The 21,259-nt window shown below is 42.1% G+C and overlaps 1 protein-coding gene across 1 annotated transcript; it reads left to right on the forward strand.

Moving 5' to 3' along the window:
* Nucleotides 1-9,696: 9,696 nt before the first annotated feature.
* Nucleotides 9,697-15,332, forward strand: LOC121989734 (plasma membrane ATPase-like). Its single transcript, XM_042543951.1, has 16 exons — nucleotides 9,697-9,885; nucleotides 10,372-10,491; nucleotides 10,566-10,802; nucleotides 10,925-11,686; nucleotides 11,778-11,900; nucleotides 11,984-12,088; nucleotides 12,174-12,318; nucleotides 12,402-12,566; nucleotides 12,845-13,083; nucleotides 13,176-13,208; nucleotides 13,310-13,391; nucleotides 13,469-13,629; nucleotides 13,755-13,928; nucleotides 14,087-14,269; nucleotides 14,386-14,567; nucleotides 14,982-15,332. Exons 1-16 carry the CDS (start codon nucleotides 9,829-9,831, stop codon nucleotides 15,076-15,078), a joined length of 2,865 nt encoding a protein of 954 aa, XP_042399885.1. The 5' UTR covers nucleotides 9,697-9,828; the 3' UTR covers nucleotides 15,079-15,332.
* Nucleotides 15,333-21,259: the final 5,927 nt, after the last annotated feature.

A 21,259-nucleotide genomic window follows, 5' to 3' on the forward strand; every position in this document is an offset into this window, starting at 1 on the left:
TTTTTATCAAACATTAGTTCGCGGTCTCTATATACATCATACAAATTTATGTGCTTGCATTAATCATATTCTAGAGCTCATCCAAATCCAAATGAGCTCGTGCTGGAAAGAATAAGAGGGCCCGGTAATTTATTGTTGATGCATTCATTTTAGCTATCTTCGACGTTAAGAAAATGATCTATCATGTGAACGTCTACGGCAATAATGAAAAAGCTTGAGCTAGCCTTCAAAACTCTCATACGACACAAGATCTTGCCCATTTTTTATACTTCAATTTTGTCGTGCCAATTGAATTAAGTTTGATATATAGATAGATCTTCAGGTGTCGTGCCCACTCCTGTTCCAAGTCAAGATCCGAACAACACGTTCATTAATTTTAAAGTCCTTCTCGCAGTCCACAGCTGCTACGATCGCTTCTATTAAAAACGATCGTGAGCAAGTGTCACTACGGAACCAGCCACCGTACATGACTCCGTGCGTTGGGCTCCTACCAGACGCAAAGTGCAGAGAAAGTCAAACGTTTGACGTGCCGCAATATCCTGTTGCGTAGCGATCGCTTCGGCTCATCTTCTCCCATGTCGAGTTCATCATCAGATTCATCCACCTTCAGCAAAGGCAATTCCCCGATCACCCTAGTCGCAACGAGTACGCCCATCCATCGACCACTGTTCTTCATTCTGCCGGTCGATTTCTTAAAGCTCATCAGGGTTTTTGTTTCCTTCTATTTTGCAGCAGGCGTAATTGCAGGGGCTGCGGTAGTGATTGCCGTCATCATCTTCATGGTCAACAGATGCCTTCGGAGCGCCAAACTGCGTGCGGTTTCTGCAGAGGAGCAATTAGCCGAGGTCGCGACTCCGAGTTGTCCTCGGTGATTCATTCAATGGAGATTTAGATCTTGTACGAGTTCCTCTGGGGCATGATCGAAAAAATCGGAGGAATCCCAAACTTTTAAGCGAAATGTGAGTGGAAAGTGGATAACTGATTGTCTGTACAGAAAATTAGGAACACCGTGTAAAAATTATTTCTCATCTACGATTGAATTATCTTTGATTGAGTTGTTTTTCATATCATAAGAGGACGAGCCGTACGTGATTTATTAGTTTAGAAAGCCTTGGGCAAGTGTCCCGAGTAATCCTCTCATTGTATATTTCCGGATGTTACGTTGCTTGCAAACTCAGTTAACTGGAAGCCAAAAGTCAATGGGTAATCACGAGAAGAGATAGATAGTTCACCAAAACAGATGTCACGTTGATATTAAAGCCTCCAAACGGGAGAGTAGTACTTCCTTCCGTATCCACGAGATCAAAATAGCTCCTTGATCTATTTTGCAGCAGGCTTAATCGCAGGAGTTGCAGTACTCATCGTCGTCGTAATCATCTTGATCATCAACGGATGTGTACGGAGAAGCAGATCGCAGACGGTTGCTGCATATCATAATTCACCATGCCATGGGATCCATTTGAGGATTGAAGCCAACGCTCATGGAGATAGAAACAGAGAAATGGATCCCCTCTGCATGAATAGTTGCTCAATTTTTAACAGATACAAAATATCTTTTCATAGAAAGAGTCATATTGTATAGGACAAATGTTCCCATGATTTATTCTTTTCTAGAAAATATAGAGCCACCTAAGGAGCAACTCACCTATAGTACAATCGAAATTCAAGTAGAGCCGGAATTGTTTACCATTATCATGCAAAAATTTTATATCCTTCGTTTTCTTATATTTTTGGGTTTTTCATGTCCTTATGTTTGTTTTGTTTACCATTATCATGCAAACTATCTACCGTTAGCTAAAGTAAATACACATCTTTGCCCCCAATCTTGTTTGAAAATCGATGAGATAAAAAGTTGAGGATGTAACGCTCCCACTAATTACTTATAAATTCCGCTCGAACTTGCAATACAAATGATATCAGTGTCGAGTCAGGGAAAGGATCCCCGACATTGATCCTCCGATGCTCAAGTCAGTCATCGACGATGAAGTGGAAGGCAGAGCAAGAATGAATAATAGCGAGCACAGTGTTTATCGTGTATTGTGTACCTCCGTTGATGCTTGAACTCCCCTTTATATAGAGCTCCTATAGCGCGCGTGCACGCTCCGCAAGACGGTCATGCTTCCCAAAGTTTTTTTTGAAAAGACTTATCAGTAAAGTGTCCCTGACATAATATCTCAACGGGCCGAGCATATATCTGAAGTGACAGTGAAAGCTTCCGCCGTACGATCTTCTGGTTGTCTATGTCCAGTGTCGACGGCACTAACTTCCAAAGGGATATCGATGGATACCAGAGAGAGTATGTTGTTGGGCCGAACAGGTTGACCGCTCGGCCGAAACTTTGATGTTCATGTACCTCGTCCACTCGGCCATAACTCAACCATTTTTGTACCACGTCATGTTGCCTAACCGAGTACGGTAGTTGCTTGGCAGAAGTTCCGCTCTTACCGTTACCAAGTCTTGTTGCACGACCAAGCAGGGTAGCTACGCGGCAACAGTTTTGCTCTGTCGTTGCCAAGTCCTGCTGCCCTGACCGAGCGGGATAGCCGTTCGGGCCGGCTTCTGCACATTGACTCCTCCGTCCAACGTCCTCTACTCTATTGAGCGTCAGTCGTTTGATACCTCCTCGTGTCGAAGCCAGGATTGGACCGGGACCTTCTCCCCCCAATCGCGGCATGCTCACCCGACCAGTCGACGATATCTGCACATTGATCGCTTTGATTTTGACTTTCACTGTAGCCGCTATTCTCCATGGGGTGGGGTCCTTCCTCATCATCGTTGCACCTCCTAAATGAAATTTCTAGCCCGTTTCTAAATATTAATTTTTTAAAAATATGAAATAAAATTATTTAATTTTTAATATATTTAAAAATGGAGAGTGATCCGGATATGAAAGGGGCAGAGAAGAAATTAGGAGGAAAGTGAAGGGCATTTTGGTAATTGGACGTTTAGGTTCTTTTTCTTGGTGATGAAGGCAAGCAGAGAGGGGGTTCGTGGAGGAGGGAGGGGCGCCGCCAGGGAGCAGCTTGGCTTCATCTCCCATCCCTCGTCGGCTCCGAGACCAGCGGCCGGCAGACCCTCTTCCCTTCCTTCGGCTTCCTTCACGTCAACACAGTCGAGAGGCATTGCCGCCCGCCTCCTTTCCCGCCCGCCGCCACCTTCACCGCAGCTACTGGCGCCACCTCCGACAGTCGCTACTACTTCCAGCAGGGGCCGACCGCTGGCACAGCTTCCGGCGGGTGCTGCCGCTCCCCGGCAGCCATCACTACTGCATCACGCCGCCTCCGGCGGCTATGGATACCACTGCCGACGCTCCAGGGGGCATTGACACTGCTACCAGCGGCCATCGAAGCTTCCCATCGCTGCCGCTGACGCCGACGCCTACAGGGGTGTCGCCTCCAGCGATAGCCGCTGCCCTCTCTCCTTCCGACACCCACCGCAGCCTATAGTGGCTGCGAGTGCCGCTGCAGACGCCTCCGGATAGCCTCCTCCGTAGCCCCACGGAACAGCCGTCATCCGGCGGACTCAGGTTTGCTTCTTCCGGCCATCGCGCCGAGATTATGTCCGGCCATCGCGCCGAGGTATTTTACTTTTTGCATCATTATCACCATTGTGGGTTATTGGGCTTATCCGGCCTGCGTGCCGAGTTCCGGCCTGCGAGCCGTTGTGGTATCCCGGCCTACGTGCCATCTTTTGGATCCATACCGCACTGGATTCCGAGTTATCGCCCGCGGATTCGGTTGCCCGACCGACTTGCATTCATCCACCTCACCGGAACCAGCTCACCGCTCCATCCGAGGGCGCCCCCCTGGGCCAGGGTACGTTCTCGTACCTTTTCTGCATTCAGTTAATTGTGCTATACTATTGTACGGTTATTTATATGTCTGTGGGATTCGCCTCGAGCACCGAGGTACCAGAGACCGGGGGCGACCCGGTCGCTGGATACAGGTATAGTTGACCGGAGGAGGACTTCTGACGATCCGGTCAACGTGAGAATAGATCACGACCGGGTCATGGGATGCGGTCAACCCTCCGCACACGCCATACGGCGGGTTCGTTTTCCGCCCAGAACAAATTGGCGCCGTCGGGAACGCTACGATCCGAACGTGAAGATGAACGACCGGATAGTTCTGGCATCCTCATGACCACGGCCAGTTTTTCTGTTATTTGTTCACATATGATCTGCAAGTCCGAAGGCCCCCGAGCCGATCGGTAGGAGGTTTATATCCGAGCTGGGCTTTCGAAGGGCGAGCTGATCGGCGGGAGGTTCGCCTCTCGTCGGGCGCCCCCGAGCCGATCGGCCGAGGTTTATATCCGAGCCAGGCTGATGTGAGCTCGATTCGGCCGGATATATGGTATCCGAACCTGCCCGACGCGAAGGCCCGAGCTGCTACCGGGATATGTATCCGAGCCCCGCCGATGCGGGCCCGTTCGCTCGGCAGGCGGGTATCCGGAGCCGCGTGAAGGCTCGAGCTGCTCGGCCAGAGTATGGTATCCGAAGCGCTGATGAAGGCCCGAGCTGCTCGTACGGGATATGGTATCCGAGCCAAGCGCTGATGCGAAGGCCCGAGCCGTTCGACCGGTATATGGTATCCGAGCCAAGCGCTGATGTGAAGGCCCGAGCCGCCGCCAGAGTATATCCGAGCCCAGCTCGATGGAAGGCCCGAGCTGTAGGCCAGTATGGTATCCGAGCCAAGCGCTCGATGTGAAGGCCCGAGTCCGGATATGGTGATCGAGCCAGTCCGAAGGCCCGGCTGCTCGGGCGTATATGGTATCCGCGCCGATGAGGCCCGTTACGTATACGGTATCACTTAAAGACCGACGAGCACCGCCGTTAAAAATCAAGAGTCGGACCGGGCGACTATAAACCCGCGACGACCAAGAGTCGGGCCGGGCCGACCGGCGACTATAAACCTCGGCGGCCGACCAAGAGTCGGGTCGCACGGACCCTGGCGATTATAAATCCCGGCGATCGACCAAGAGTTTGCCGCAATGACCGGTGTCCCGGTCCTCAATTCCACGGACCAAAGCATATCATATATTCTATCTCCCTGCTCAGTCGAGTTATCACCGAAGGCCCCCGAGCCGTCGCCGAAGGTTTCACCGAGCCAAGCGCCGAAGCGAGCCTCCGGCCGCTCGGCCGGAGACTAGTATATCGGACCAAGATATCATGCATCTATCTCCCGCGGGGTCGGTAGCCGCCGCGACATCTATATCCCCCGTGTCAGTCGCCCGCATCTATCGCGGCCCGCGTCTATCTGCGAACCCGCGCCGCCGCCGCGCCGTCCGTCGCCGATCTATCGGACCACGGCTCCGCCGCGCACGATCGTCCGCCGATTCATCGACCGACGGCATCACCGCGATCGACACGGTATCGTCCGCCCGACATTTATGACGATATCGATCGACGCCATTCCGGGTATGCGGCATCGTCCTCAGGCATCTATCCGCGTACCGACGGCAATTGCCCACCATCGTTACTCGATTGCAGAATAGCCTTTTATGTTCGCTCGCTGACCATTCTCGATCTGCTCATTCAGACGTCGGCAAGATTTCATGATCGCCCGATCGTCATTTTCTTTGTCATTCGTCAGCATCTTCGCTAGCGTCTGTCCACCCGATCGGCATCACTTGATCGTCCGGTCGGTATCTTCGTGGCTGTGCACTCGGCATTGTACCGATTACAGACATGATCCGCTCGGCATCGTTGCTATCTCATTCGACATTGTTATTATAGCGACCGCTCGTAGGACAGCGTACATTGTGTTCAACTATGTGACTTTGGTATCGAAAGCGGTTCAATACTTTGCGATAGACTGTCCAGTCAGTCGGACTCACGCCTCCTTCGACTAGACTTGAAGGGGAGGCTTGTGATCCGGATATGAAAGGGGCAGAGAAGAAATTAGGAGGAAAGTGAAGGGCATTTTGGTAATTGGACGTTTAGGTTCTTTTTCTTGGTGATGAAGGCAAGCAGAGAGGGGGTTCGTGGAGGAGGGAGGGGCGCCGCCAGGGAGCAGCTTGGCTTCATCTCCCATCCCTCGTCGGCTCCGAGACCAGCGGCCGGCAGACCCTCTTCCCTTCCTTCGGCTTCCTTCACGTCAACACAGTCGAGAGGCATTGCCGTCTACTCCGTTCCCTCTCCTCCACGCTGCCGCCACCTCATCTCCTCGCTGACGCAGCCGCCACAGGGAGAGATCGCCTCTAGCTGCAGCGGTCGGCGGCATCTCCCGCTTCCATTGCTGCCTCCAGCGTCTGTCAAGCCGCCATTGACGCATCCGGCAGCCGCTGACGACTCCAGCCCTCTCGTCGGTCGTCGCCGCCCCCCGGCAGCCACCACTATTGCCTCACGCCGCCTCCGGCGGCTATGGATACCACTGCCGACGCTCCTGGGGGTATTGACACTTCTCACCAGCAGCAGCCTATAGTGGCTGCGAGTGCCGCTGCAGACGCCTTAGGATAGCCTCCTCCGTAGCCCCACGGAACAGCAGTCATCCGACGGACTCAGGTTTGCTTCTTCCGGCCATCGCGCCGAGATTATGTCCGGCCATCGCGCCGAGGTATTTTACTTTTTGCATCATTATCATCATTGTGGGTTATTGGGCTTATCCGGCCTGCGTGCCGAGTTCCGGCCTGCGAGCCGTTGTGGTATCCCGGCCTACGTGCCATCTTTTGGATCCATGCCGCACTGGATTCCGAGTTATCGCCCGCGGATTCGGCTGCCCGACCGACTTGCATTCATCCACCTCACCGGAACCAGCTCACCGCTCCATCCGAGGGCGCCCCCCTGGGCCAGGGTACGTTCTCGTACCTTTTCTGCATTCAGTTAATTGTGCTATACTATTGTGCGGTTATTTATATGTCTGTGGGATTCGCCTCGAGCACCGGGGTACCAGAGACCGGGGGCGACCCGGTCGCTGGATACAGGTATAGTTGACCGGAGGAGGACTTCTGACGATCTGGTCAACGCAGCAGACAGATCATCGACCGGGTCATGGGGATGCGGTCAACCTTCCAGACACGTCACACCGGCAGGTTCGTTTTCTCAGCTTCCAGACAGAAGCAGAAAGGAAAAATATTCTCATTAAACTGAATTCATTAATTATTATATCGTTATTAACTTTTTCAACTAACTCCAGTTCAATCTAGATGATCAAAAAAACATGTTAAAAATATGTTATTAATTATTATACCGTTATTATATCTTCAATTTCTAAGAACTGACCGTTAACTATTATACTAAGATGTTATATGTTCACCTTCTACACTATACCCTGAGGTAAATTTTTTTTTTTTTTTTTAAGAGCTGTTCTAAAATTAATTTCATAATTGAAAATGTTCCTCTTTCGTTGGAAATGAAAAGAGTTAAAATAAAGCTAATTTAGATTTGATATATAAGTAAACGTTATAAATATAATGAATAAATTATAACAGAAAAAAATTCATCTCAATAAAATTATAAATCCTACTTATTTATTTTAACTAGTCTTCAACATAATTTAAAAATAATTGATAAATTTTATAATTTAAATTAATAAAGTGATTCAATTGCAATTATAAGTGGTGCAAATCTTGTGCATCAAAATTAAAAGGACCAAATGATGTAATAGGATCTGGGTTAGATTGTGTTATTATTAGACATTCTTAATTAATTTTTTTTTCTCAGAAGGCAATCGACCAAAAATTGGAGGCCGAGGGAGCTAACGGCAATCCTTGGGCTATATCGGAGCTGAAATAAAAATTTGAAAGTCAACTATCTTTGATAGGAATGGCCAAGAGATATGTGATGGGATTAAAAATAATAAAATAAAAAACTAATATATTTTTTTATTAAAAAAAGATAGGACAGCATCCCACTCTAATCAAAGGGTGTATCCATCCCTATAACTACTACTAAGATTATAAAATGATTATAATTACCAATAGTGTTAATTTATATAATGATTTAATTTGATATAGTTGTTTATATTGGACAATATTCAATTAATTATCGATTATAATTTCATTGCACCAACTTCAACTTAATTTAGTCATGTGCATACATGCATGAACCCAAATTAGAATTGAAGGTCTACTTAAGACCTATAAGCTATTATAATATTTTCAATAATTAATATTTAAATTTCTCAATGGTTCAAGGAACTATATATATAGAGCACTCTCTAATTAATTAAATTAATCCCCCTTGACATTATTTTTTTATTTCCCAATTTAATTTATAGAAATGAAGTTCATGTTCTACATTACCTGCCCTTTTATAAAATCTAATTAGTGAACTGATCATTTATATAAGTATAATGTTGTTTTATTATTTGTTAAAATTAAGAAACTGATATAAATTTACTTTGTTAAATCAACAATTCAATTAAATTATAATGCAAGGGAGATAATGATCTGATTGATTGTTGGATGGTCAATGATGTTTAATTTGGATTAAAAAAAATAGAATTAAGAATCTTCCATCGTATTAAACATAAATATATTTAATTAAACTGTTTCACTTAATAGCAATAGCTAAGTACAAGATGAGAGAAGTAATTAACCTTGATCAAACGCCCACTTGTTTATTTAATTAATAAAATATTTAACTCCGGATGGCAACTTTGACTTCAAGATGTACAAACACAGAATGAATTTGGAATGCATTAATAAGTCAACACAGGTCAAGGCAATCCAAATATACTGACAAGAACAACCAAACTAATGACTATATCAAATTAGCATTCAACATTTATGAGCCTTAATTAATCATTGTTGGCCTAATATAATCATACAATACACCAAATTTGGCTTCCCATATATACATAGTATATATTTGTAATAAATTCTTTTAGATAATTATGATGCCCCCATGACGTAGTATAGATGGTGGACGCATAAAATTTTTGATATTCTCATGAACTGACGGCCTAAGATTTATCCCATCATACATCTGACGCCTATGCACCTAACTCTTAATTTTACAAACTATTTTTAAGTGAAGATAACAAAACTACAATAATTAATGGCAAGCCAAGCCCTAACCTTGATATAATTGAAAAACCATTTAATATTTTTGAATTTGAACCAAATGTTTATTCATCGTAACCTAAATAATTTTTCAAAATAATTAGAAAAGAGAGAGGTCGCGTGCAAGCATGCGTAGGTAATAATAACACTTAATATAGTCATACATTTTTTTATAATTAAATAAAAATATATTATTTCAAAAAAAAAAGTATGGGATAAACATGCACAATAATTCATCAATTTAATATAATTAACAAAATGTTACCACCAAAAGCTTGAGACAAGAAGAAAATAAGAAAAAATTGGAATAATAATAATTATTTACTAGTTTAATTAATTATTTATTTTTTGGAAGTCAAATTTGGAATAATAATTATTATTTACTAGTTTAATTAATTAATTTTTTCTCCTTATTAACGAATAACGACAACTTCACCCACCAATAACTTTCCGATCTGTGATGGGCTCTAAAAAGTGAGCCCCTATATTAATGTTACGCGTGACGCCATCGCGTGCGGTTTGCTAGTGCGGAAGAGCGAAGGCTGAGCAATTATTATTTGTTGGATTCCGGTACGCATCTCGAGTTACAGTCTTCACCCGGAAAGAATCTGGCCCCACTCGATAATTCGGTTAGTCGGAATGGGTATAAAAGGCGGTAACTGAAGGAGGGCTGTCAACAAGCTTCCCGTTCTATCTTCTGCTATTTGTTCGTTGCTCTGTTTCTTATTCGAATCCATTGGGCACCGCATGGTGGCTTAAGGTTTTGATCTCTTTGCAAATCATCGCTAGATTACTAGTGATCTCGTTCAATTTAAAGGTGAGGAAATGGGGGGAGACAAAGCCACGAGCTTGGAGGATCTCAAGAACGAGACTGTTGATCTGGTAATTCATTAAGCCATTTGTTGCTAGCTGTTAATTTTCATCGTCTTCCTTGTTTTGATTCTGCCTACTTCTTGCTTCTCTGTTTCGGTCTTGATTCTCCCTTTCGAAGGAATCCAGGTTTCCTTGATAAATAAGCTGTGGAATGACAGTACAGTGTGCGCAATAATCAAATTATAGATTTTTTGCCGTGTTCGTGCATTTGAAAAGCAGAAAAAGGAAAAGCTGTGTTCTTGAGTTCTTTCTCATTAATGTTCTTTATTCAAGCCAGCCTTAAAAAGGTGTAGATTCTATTTCTGGATGCAGTTTTTTGTTATCCGAGATCGATGCTAGAGTTTGTCCTACTCTGTTTCAGCTTCTGCTGAACTCTTTATTCAATCTCTGTATCAAAAATCCTGTAAAAAAAAGTTGCTTCCTTTGCTCTCCCAGACGCATCGTCGACGCCAGACTGATGAACTATAGCTAACAGAGCATTGCTTGAATTCTCAGGAAAAGATTCCCATAGAAGAAGTCTTCGAGCAGCTGAAATGTACCAGAGAGGGTCTGAGCTCGGAGGAGGGAGCAAACCGGATTCAGCTCTTCGGCCCAAACAAGCTCGAGGAGAAAAAGGTCAGACTTTGCACGAAGCATGATCGGCACTTGTTTTACGAGCTTCCATGAACTGGCGTTTCGTGTTGTTTCAGGAAAGCAAGTTCCTCAAGTTTCTCGGGTTCATGTGGAATCCGCTTTCGTGGGTGATGGAGATGGCGGCGGTCATGGCGATCGGGCTGGCGAACGGCGGAGGCAAGCCGCCGGACTGGGAGGACTTCGTCGGAATCGTCATCCTGCTGGTTATAAACTCCACCATCTCGTTCATCGAAGAGAACAACGCCGGTAATGCCGCGGCCGCTCTCATGGCTCGCCTCGCCCCCAAAACCAAGGTAACGACTAAATAATGCCATTATTTTAATATATTTGATAATTATAAAATTTTAAAAGATATTTGAAAAATATTCAAATATTTAATTCAAAATGAATTTATTTTTCTCACTATATTTTTCAGGTGCTCAGAGACGGCGGATGGGGCGAGCAGGATGCGGCGATCCTGGTGCCCGGCGACATCATCAGCATCAAGCTCGGCGACATCATACCGGCCGACGCCCGGCTTCTGGAGGGAGACCCCTTGAAGATCGACCAGTCCGCCCTCACCGGCGAATCCCTCCCCGTCACCAAGAACCCCGGCGACGAGGTCTACTCCGGATCCACATGCAAGCAAGGCGAGATCGAGGCCGTCGTCATCGCCACTGGCGTCCACACCTTCTTCGGAAAGGCCGCCCACCTCGTCGACAGCACCAATCAGGTCGGGCACTTCCAGAAGGTCCTGACCTCCATTGGGAATTTCTGCATCTGCTCCATCGCCATCGGCATCGTCATCGAAATCATCGTCATGTACCCGATCCAGCACCGCTCCTATCGGGACGGCATCGACAACCTCTTGGTCCTCTTGATCGGCGGCATCCCCATCGCCATGCCCACTGTGCTATCTGTCACCATGGCCATCGGCTCCCACAAGCTCTCTCAGCAGGGAGCCATCACCAAGAGGATGACCGCCATAGAAGAGATGGCCGGCATGGATGTGCTGTGCAGCGACAAGACCGGCACGCTTACATTAAACAAGCTCAGCGTTGATAAAAACCTAATCGAGGTGTTCACCAAAGGCGTCGAAAAGGATCACGTTGTCTTGTTAGCTGCAAGGGCCTCCAGGACCGAGAACCAGGACGCCATCGATGCTGCCATGGTTGGGATGCTCGCCGACCCAAAGGAGGTATAAATCTACCTTGCCATATTTTGAGGTTATTTACTGAACTATCAAGTGGTCATGATCTCATGCTCTGGGAATTACTTGCACTAATCAGGCAAGATCAGGAATCCGGGAAGTTCATTTTTTTCCCTTCAATCCCGTCGACAAGAGAACAGCTCTGACTTACATCGATGAAGAGGGACAATGGCATAGAGTCAGCAAAGGAGCTCCTGAACAGGTGTTGCTCTGTCCCTTATATATTTATATTATAACCAATTTTATCTACATATTGCTTAATTGTTGGACCACCATCTTGTGCAGATTATGAACCTCTGCAACTGCAAGGAGGATGTGAGGAAGAGAGTTCATGCAGTGATTGATAAATTTGCTGAACGAGGGCTTCGTTCGTTGGCAGTGGCAAGACAGGTCTGTGTTTTCAGCACTTGGTTTATGTTCTTGCTACAATTGCATATTCCCTTGTACCTTGTATCAATTTTGTGATGTGTCTCAGGAAGTTCCTGAGAGGAGCAAAGAGAGTCCTGGTGGACCATGGCAGTTTGTTGGTTTACTGCCTCTCTTTGACCCCCCAAGGCATGATAGTGCTGAGACCATCCGTAAGGCTCTCAACCTTGGTGTGAATGTGAAGATGATAACTGGTATTTGGATATTCTTTACTTTTAGTTTGAAGTTGAGTTATTTGTTTCATGAGTTATGGTTAAATGACTGATGTTCTCTTTAGGCGATCAACTTGCAATAGCAAAGGAGACTGGTAGAAGACTTGGAATGGGCACAAACATGTATCCTTCCTCTTCACTGCTTGGACAACACAAGGATGAGACAATTGCTGCACTTCCGGTGGATGAATTGATTGAGAAGGCTGATGGATTTGCAGGAGTTTTTCCAGGTTTGATCATGTTGTATTCCTAATGTTAGATTGCAAATTCACAAATTAGGTCCATTATTACACTAAGCTTTTGTGATTATAGAAACTCTATTAAAAACTGGCAAGAGTTATGATATGGGTTATGATTGGTATAACTGACTGACTAGAAGTTACAAATTGACTTTCTTTTCTAACAGCATAACCTTCTAATAATTTGGTAATTTATTCTTAAAGCATATTAAATTAGTAAATTGTATGTTTACCATGGTTGTTGTATAATGTGGCATTCTTTGAACCAGAGCATAAATATGAAATTGTGAAGAAGCTGCAAGAGAGGAAGCATATATGTGGAATGACAGGGGATGGAGTGAATGACGCTCCTGCCTTGAAGAAGGCTGATATTGGTATTGCTGTTTCTGATGCCACGGATGCTGCAAGAAGTGCTTCTGACATTGTCCTGACTGAGCCTGGTCTAAGTGTCATCATTAGTGCTGTTCTTACCAGCAGAGCCATCTTCCAGAGGATGAAAAACTACACTGTATGGTCAAATTATTATGTGCATCTGTTCCTCTTCGGTTCGTTATCTTTTCTAAACTGCCAGTTTCTCATTTCTTTTCTCCACACTGACAGATATATGCTGTTTCCATTACCATCCGTATTGTGGTAAGCATTAAGTTGGCATTTGTCAATCCATTTCTATTCAATCTTTTCTATGATCTCAGGTTTTTTGTTTTGTTAATGATTTTTATTTCAAACCTTTGCAGCTTGGATTTATGCTTATTGCTCTAATTTGGAAATTTGACTTCTCCCCTTTCATGGTTTTGATTATTGCCATATTAAATGATGGTGAGGACATACAAATAAATCATATATCAATTATCTTACTTTTATGGATAAAATTTTCTGAAAAATTTTAAATGTAGGTACCATTATGACAATCTCTAAAGATCGCGTAAAGCCATCTCCAATGCCAGACAGTTGGAAATTAAAAGAAATATTTGCTACTGGCGTTGTGCTAGGAACTTACATGGCCTTGATGACTGTCCTCTTCTTTTGGGCTATGAAAGAAACTGACTTCTTCCCGGTAAATTTTTGATCTTTCACAGTCAATTCATGCACACTTAATCATGAACATTATGTCATTATACATATTTGTATGGTATTTAGTCACTCTTTTTTTAAAAAATAAAAAATAAACCATTGATGCAGAACAAATTCCATGTTAAATCAATAAGATACAATGACAATGAGATGATGGCTGCATTGTATCTGCAAGTGAGTATTATCAGCCAAGCACTCATATTTGTTACTCGCTCACGTGGTTGGTGCTTCACTGAACGCCCTGGACTTCTACTCTGCAGTGCCTTTGTGATTGCTCAACTAGTAAGTTCTTCAGTTTTCTTTCTCCGAAACATTCCTACACCAAGTACCTTTCACCCATAAAACTATGCAGATTTGTGCATCTTGCTCAATGTGTCTCAATGAACATTTAGTTTCACCATGTATCCACTCATAACATAATCACTAATTCTGTTCTTCAGGTTGCCACTGTTGTAGCTGTATATGCAAACTGGAGTTTTGCCCACATTAAAGGCTGCGGATGGGGTTGGGCTGGAATAATTTGGCTTTATAGTTTTATTACCTTCATTCCCCTTGACTGGATTAAGTTTGCTATTCGCTATGTACTAAGTGGAAAGGCCTGGGATACTCTCTTCGAAAGGAAGGTAACATAATTCTTCTGTAGTGAACTCCATTAATTACAGCGAACTTGATTTATTTGAATTGTTTTAGTACTAACTGGTTTATTTTATCTCTTGTGCTATGTTAATTACAATATCAGACTGCTTTCACCACAAAGAAAGATTATGGAAGAGAGGAAAGGGAAGCTCAATGGGCAATTGCACAAAGAACACTTCACGGTCTCCAACCTCCTGATACGTCAAACCTTTTCTCCGACAAGAACAACTATCGTGAGCTTTCAGAAATCGCCGAGCAGGCCAAGAGGCGAGCTGAGATTGCAAGGTAATGTGCTTTTATATTCATATGCATAGCAAAGCAATAAGACTTTTTGTACAGCATGAAAGAAATCATTGAGTTTGAAGCACAGATTGTTTCTCCTTGGTTTAGATTGACGACGAACTGATCCAACTTGGGCATGAATGAATGATGTATTAGATAAAGTTGCAACAAACCAGAAACATTAAATTTGACTAGTCCATGGCAGCTTAAAACTTCTGCGACTGCAGTGAATCATAATACATAATACATAAAGTCATCCTGTCCTTAAATGAAAATGAAGTTATTCTTACTAGAAAAACTCATTTTCATTTATTGATTACAAGGCAGATTTTGAACTTACATTTTCATCGTTTGCAATCAACTAAACATTTATTATGCTTGTGACATTAATCTTCCTAATTCTTGGTTAATTTTCAGGCTAAGAGAACTGCACACACTCAAAGGTCATGTGGAGTCAGTGGTCAAGCTGAAAGGGCTTGACATCGACACCATTCAGCAGCATTACACAGTTTAGTAGCACCATATATTTGCGCCAGGAAGCTAGATAATTTCATAATGGATAATTCGTGCCTTATGAAGAAGAATTATATATCTAATGCAGAGAGGGAAGTGCCATTTAAAGTCTGCATCTTGTAGTTTTCTTGCTTAGATCTGTGCAGTTTGTGGGAAATAAGAGATGAATTGCCCACCCCATTTCTTCTCTAGTTATGTGTATTGATCCTCAAGTAAGCTCTCTCTTTTTGTTGTGATTGTTAGTGTCATCAATAATTCCTTTTCAGAGTTAACAATTCCTGTTCAGAGTTAACAAATATTTTCCATGAGATAATTAATTCTCTGCCACAGTCTAAATCACTGCCCTGCCTTCAAGGGAAGCTAGCGCCTTGTCCGTCTTCTAAAATGACAAAAAAATAATTAAAAACTATTTATGAGATTAAAAATAACAATAATGGACAAAAAAACAACCTTGACATCATCGAGATCTTCAAGATCAACCGAGCCTTAGCTAGGACTCTAGCTGCTAACTAAAAAAATATCTTAAAAAGTCTATACTTTAATCTAAACCGTCAACTAAGATATGACAGCAGAGATCTCTTCTTAGATTCTAAGTTTACTTGCAGCTTGCTAAATTTAGTCAATCATTAGAGGATCCTTAAACAGATTTAGCACTTAAACCCTTTGACCAATCTAAGACAAACATGTTCATGACGACGCTAGATCACAGTGACCCAAGTGTTGCTGGATTCCTTGTTGTTTTCTGCAAACACGCAGTCTTTGTCCACCGTCCTCCTTCACGCTCCTCCTCCTCCTCTCCCTCCTCCTCTACCTCTCCTTCTCTGTTTGCGTTCTCTGTCTCGGCGCACTGGTTCGCCTGCGAGCCAATCGAAGCACCACCATTAATGCGGTTTGGTGGCGTCACCGATCAAGGGACAAGTTATTGCCGTCTTCTCTTCTCCTCTCCTCCTTTTCCGTCTCCATTTTACTTCTCGCGATGAGGTGGAGATGTTGGATGCATGCCTCTCTGTTCCTGTGCTCCTTAATTTTAGCCATCGCTACCTCCCAAGGCTTCGCGCGGGCGGCCGGCCGGAAGAGGACCGTCGGTGTGGTCGTCGGAAGCCTCGGCCGGTGCAAGCCGGAGAAGGCCGGAAGCTGTCCGGAGACAAATAGTAGCCTCGTGGAGGACGACAAGCGCATTGTGCCCACCGGCTCCAACCCTCTGCACAACTAGTGAAGACGACGGATTCGTGGTGTAATTTTAATTATGATGTAGAAATCAATGTAATTTGACTGAAGCTTCTTAACGTATGATTGAGATTAAAGTGGCTGTGTGATTAAGATTAAAGTCGAGAGATTTGGATCGGTTTTGCATTTGACAGGGACACGAGAGAGGAAGAAGCCATGAAACAGATCTCCAGTGCCATGCAGTTCTCTGCTCAACTCTGCAAACTCAATTAGAATGGGTTCAGAGAGCAGAGAAGGAGACAGAGATGAAAGGCATCATCTCTTTCATTGTTTTTTCTCTCTGCCTCTTCTTTTTTGTTTTTATCCTCTTCTTTTACCAGTAGTTTCTACTGTAATTCATCGGCCGAAGCTAACATGAACATGGACATGAACTGGAAGATGACATGAGAGCAACACTTTCTCTGGAAACTGTTGGAGGAACTCGGAATTTTCTCTAGAAATTGGATGAAAAGAGTGGTAAAAAGTGGTGCGTGGCCCACGATCATTGAAGGCGACATTAATGACGCAGGGCAGCAACAAACCAAAGGCACTGCGCCAGACTTTTTCACCTCTTTTCTCTTCCTCCTGCCATCGCACTGCATAGATAACGCAGCAGCAGCAGGCAGTAGCAGGGCAATGGCAATGGCAATGCCAGTCCTGGAGTTCAGAGGAACTTAAGGATGGATATTACTCTGTTAATCGATTGGGGAAGGCAAATTAGAAATTATTTTTTCTCTTTTTTTTATTATTATTATTTAGAACGATTATGCAACGTAGATGATTTACCTCTTAGAGAAAGTAAAAAAGATGCTTCGGCCTGTGTGCGTGCATTAACTAATCAGAGTGGAGAGATGCGGAGAAGAGAGGGTTAAATTTATGGGCTGCGACGGTTTACCATGCTGAAACGACGTGCTTTTTACTGCTTGAGTGAATGGATTCAAGTCCGACTGTGGAATGAGTGATTCTCACATCGTGGATGATTGATTCATTGAGCCTTTTCCTTTGTTTAGTTTTCGAGGAAAAAGAATCGATCGTGGTGGCAAAAAAAAATAAAGATGTTCTTAGGATGATAATAACTCATGTGCTAGTCGTTGGATTATCTAAAAGGACTAAAAAAGAATCGATCGTGGGTTTACAGTTGGTGGGCTAATTTGGGTTCACTTTAAGACTCTATTCTTAGTTCTAAGCGTGGATAGGAAACTCCTCACACGGTCAATTTTATTGTGATTTATAAAGAGATAAATTAAAAAATGATGATCTATTCGAAATCGTTCAAAGTGGTGAGTTAAAAATATGGTTCTGTTACTGTCCTGTAACACATGGAGCACTAGTACAGGGTTAGAAAAGTGATTTTGATATTGACCTCTGACGTTCAAATTAGTGATCAATTTGGGAGAATAAAATAATGACAGCAAATTATAGCAAAAAGCATGTATAAATATGAAGCATTGTATACCTCCACCATAGAGACCCCTTTTATAGTGTCAATGTTGTGTTATGAATGCATCTCAAAATATTAGCACGTTTTCCAAAGTTTTCATAAAATAAGATATATCATAAAGTACTTCTGACACATTTCCTTAAATGAGCAAGCAAATCTATGTAATTTGATAGATTGAAAACTTCTAAAATATGATTTACCTACGGGATATTCTCTATTTTTTACCGCACAAACTTTTAAAAGATTATGACATAACATATATGTGGGTCCCGCTGTAAGTTGACAGGCCATCACTTGACCGGTAGATTGTCAGCTCAGCCTTACAGAATGCAATCAGCAACTCGTTCTTCACTCGGCTCTTCATGTTGTCGAGAAGACACAATATGTCCGATCGGCCCCTAGGTCTAATCGAATTGGGCGGCGGACAAGGTAAATTAGTACTTAGCTTCAAGCTTTATCTACAAGTTGCCAAGAATAATTATTAGGGAGGTCCAGTTGGTCATTCATGTCCGACCGACGATGCGAGTCCCGCTTTGGCAACCTAATCTGGTTAGCAGTTCCAGGCCAGACCAGTTCCAGGCCCGTCCAACTATGTGAATGTGATCACTTAACTTTGACTTCCATATTAATTGATCCTATCCTATCTACTTTGACCCACTTTTTGAAGGATCTATTTTTATCACTGTATCAATTAAGTAGGTCATCATTTGAAAATTATTTCTCTCAATTTCATCGGAAATCAACCCGTACTTAATGACAAGAAAGCAGTTCAAGAAGAGAGTGGAATGATTATCTTCAAAAATATTTTATCCCTTAGGATTTAGAATTTATGATTTCAGATTTAGGGCTATATTTAAAAGTTCACTAAAAGAGGTTATCACTTTAAGGCCCTATTTCTTAGTTCTCCTGTTGTATTTCCATCATATTTAAATAAAATTTTATTTTATTATTCTAATCAATTTTTTTAATCTTATTTTTTTATAAATAGGTTTATTTGTAATGATTTTACATCATTTAATTGAGATATTTTATTGATTACTTAAATAAATATTCAAGTCAACTTAAACGTAATTATTATTTTCTTTTTAATATTTAACTTCTTATTCAATAATTTATCAAACAATTCATCTAAAATTTTAAATTGACTAAAAGATATACGTTACTTTACTATTTACCAAAAAAACGTACTTTTTCAAGTGCAATTCCTATTTTACCCTTCTGACAATCTGACTTTTTCTATCGTTTTTCTTTTTTCCACTATTGTTCTCTCTCTTCTCTTTTTTATCGTCATGCAAAACATATGAATAACATTACATAAAATTTAGTCAATTTTTAAATAACATTTTAATACATTTGAAAAAGTCAAAATAAACAATAGATAGCATATTTGAACTATTTGCAATCTCAGAAATCCACTGGAACTTAAATGAGTATAATCGGAGCTCTCTAGGTCTATTAGTGGATTTAGGTCAAAATTCACTGATAGACCTAGAGAATTCCGATTGCACCCATTTCAGTTTCTATGGATTTATGATGTTACAAGGAATTCAAATATGACGTCTATTATTTATTTTTGCTTTTCATAGATGTTAACATGTAAAATGAAAGAATCGTCAAAAAGACCCACGTCGAACCTGATATGATTCCATATCAGGCCCAACATGGGCTTTTTTGACGATTCTTTCATTTTACATGTTAACATCTATGAAAAGCCAAAATAAATAATGGATACCATATTTGAACTCTTTGCAACCTTAGAAATTCATAGGAACTGAAATGGATGCAATCGAAACTCTCTAGATCCATTAGTGGATTTCGGTCAAAACTCACTAATGGACCTAGAGAGCTCTAATTGCATTCATTTCAGTTCCTATGGATTTATGATGTTACAAGGAGTTTAAATATGATGTCCATTATTATTTTGACTTTTTATAAATGTTAATATATAAAATCGAAGAATCGTCAAAAAGGCCCACATTGGATCTGATATGGAATCATATCAGGCCTGACATGGGCCTAATATGAAATCATATCAGGGAATGATATCAGGCCCACGCTGGGCCTGATATGGAATCATATCAGGCCCAATGTGAGCTTTTTTGACGATTCTTTTACTTTACATGTTAACATCTATGAAAAATCGAAATAAATAATGAACACCATATTTGAACTCCTTGCAACCTTAAAAATCTATAGGAACTGAAATTGGTGCAATCGGAACTCTCTAGGTCCATCAGTGGGTTTTGACTGAAATCCGCTGTTGAACCTATAGAGTTCCGATTGCACTCATTTCAGTTCCTATGAATTTCTAAGGTTGCAAGGAGTTCAAATATGATATCCATTATTTATTTCGACTTTTCATAGATGTTAACATGTAAAATGAAAAAATCGTTAAAAACTGAAATGGGTGCAATCGGAGTTCTATAATCTATCAATGGATTTTGACTGAAACCCACTTATGAACCTAGGGAGTTCCGATTACACTCATTTCAGTTTCAGTGGATTTATGAGATTGCAAGGAATTCAAATATGCTATCTATTATTTATTTTGACTTCTTCAAATATATTAAAATGTTATTAAAAAATTGACTAAATCTTATGTAAAGTTATTCATATGAAGAGAGAGAAAAATAGTGGAAAAAACAAAAACGGTAGAAAAAATCAGATTGTCAAAAGAGTAAAATTAAAATTACACTTGAAAATATACGCTCTTTGATAAATAGTAAAATAACGTATGCCTTTTAATAAATTTAAAATTTTAAATACATTATTTAATAAATTATCATTTCTTATTCTATATAACCACTCATTCAACTCTATATAACATAATAAATTTAACACTAATTTTACAACCAAAAAAAAAACCCTACCATTTTTGTCTTTAATCGACTTCTGTCACGGGCTTAAATTAGGCTAACCTTTTTGGGCATGGAATTAAGGTTTGGCTCCCACTTAATTGAATTATTTATTTGTTTGTTAATATGCTTGCAGGTTTGACCATTAAGCATCCTCCGTGAGCAGCCTTGTCTTTTCTCTAGTACTCGCACACAAGAGGACTGCATGCATGGCCCCTGCAAATAAATTAACAAAGGAGCCATGGCCAAATACTGATTAGAAACCACATACTAAGAAAGGTAATACCGGTGTAGGCTTTGCTCAGCCTAGATTCTGTCCCCAAAAGGGAAGTCCAAGGCCATTTAATTTCATAATCCAAGCTCCAGGGAGCTAAAGCTGAACAATAGAGTATGATTTTCTTCCGGCTAATTACCTTTTAGTCGGGTCTTTGTCCTGCCCCAACAACTTATCCACCAGCACATATAAAATATGAGAAGAAAAAAAAAGTATAGTTTATTTCCTCCTATTGCTGCAATTATTGGTGAGACAGACATGTGTGGTATATTAATTCTCCATGTTTCAGCATTATTTAATGATCCAAGCCAACGACAGAGGACTTACAGAAGTAGTCCTAGTGCTCCTCGCCAGTATGGAGCTGAAGCTGCTTTGCACACTGCTCTGCTGTGTTCTTGTCTCAGCA

This window comes from Zingiber officinale, chromosome 1B (assembly GCF_018446385.1).
Source record: "Zingiber officinale cultivar Zhangliang chromosome 1B, Zo_v1.1, whole genome shotgun sequence".
Classification (NCBI taxonomy): Eukaryota; Viridiplantae; Streptophyta; class Magnoliopsida; order Zingiberales; family Zingiberaceae; genus Zingiber; species Zingiber officinale.

Coding starts and splice junctions, on each gene's coding strand:
- LOC121989734 (XM_042543951.1), top strand. CDS start 9,829: ATGGGGGGAGACAAAGCCACGAGCTTGGAGGATCTCAAGAACGAGACT. Junction 11,687..11,777: donor TGCTCGCCGACCCAAAGGAG/GTATAAATCTAC, acceptor TGCACTAATCAG/GCAAGATCAGGAATCCGGGA. Junction 14,270..14,385: donor ATACTCTCTTCGAAAGGAAG/GTAACATAATTC, acceptor TTACAATATCAG/ACTGCTTTCACCACAAAGAA.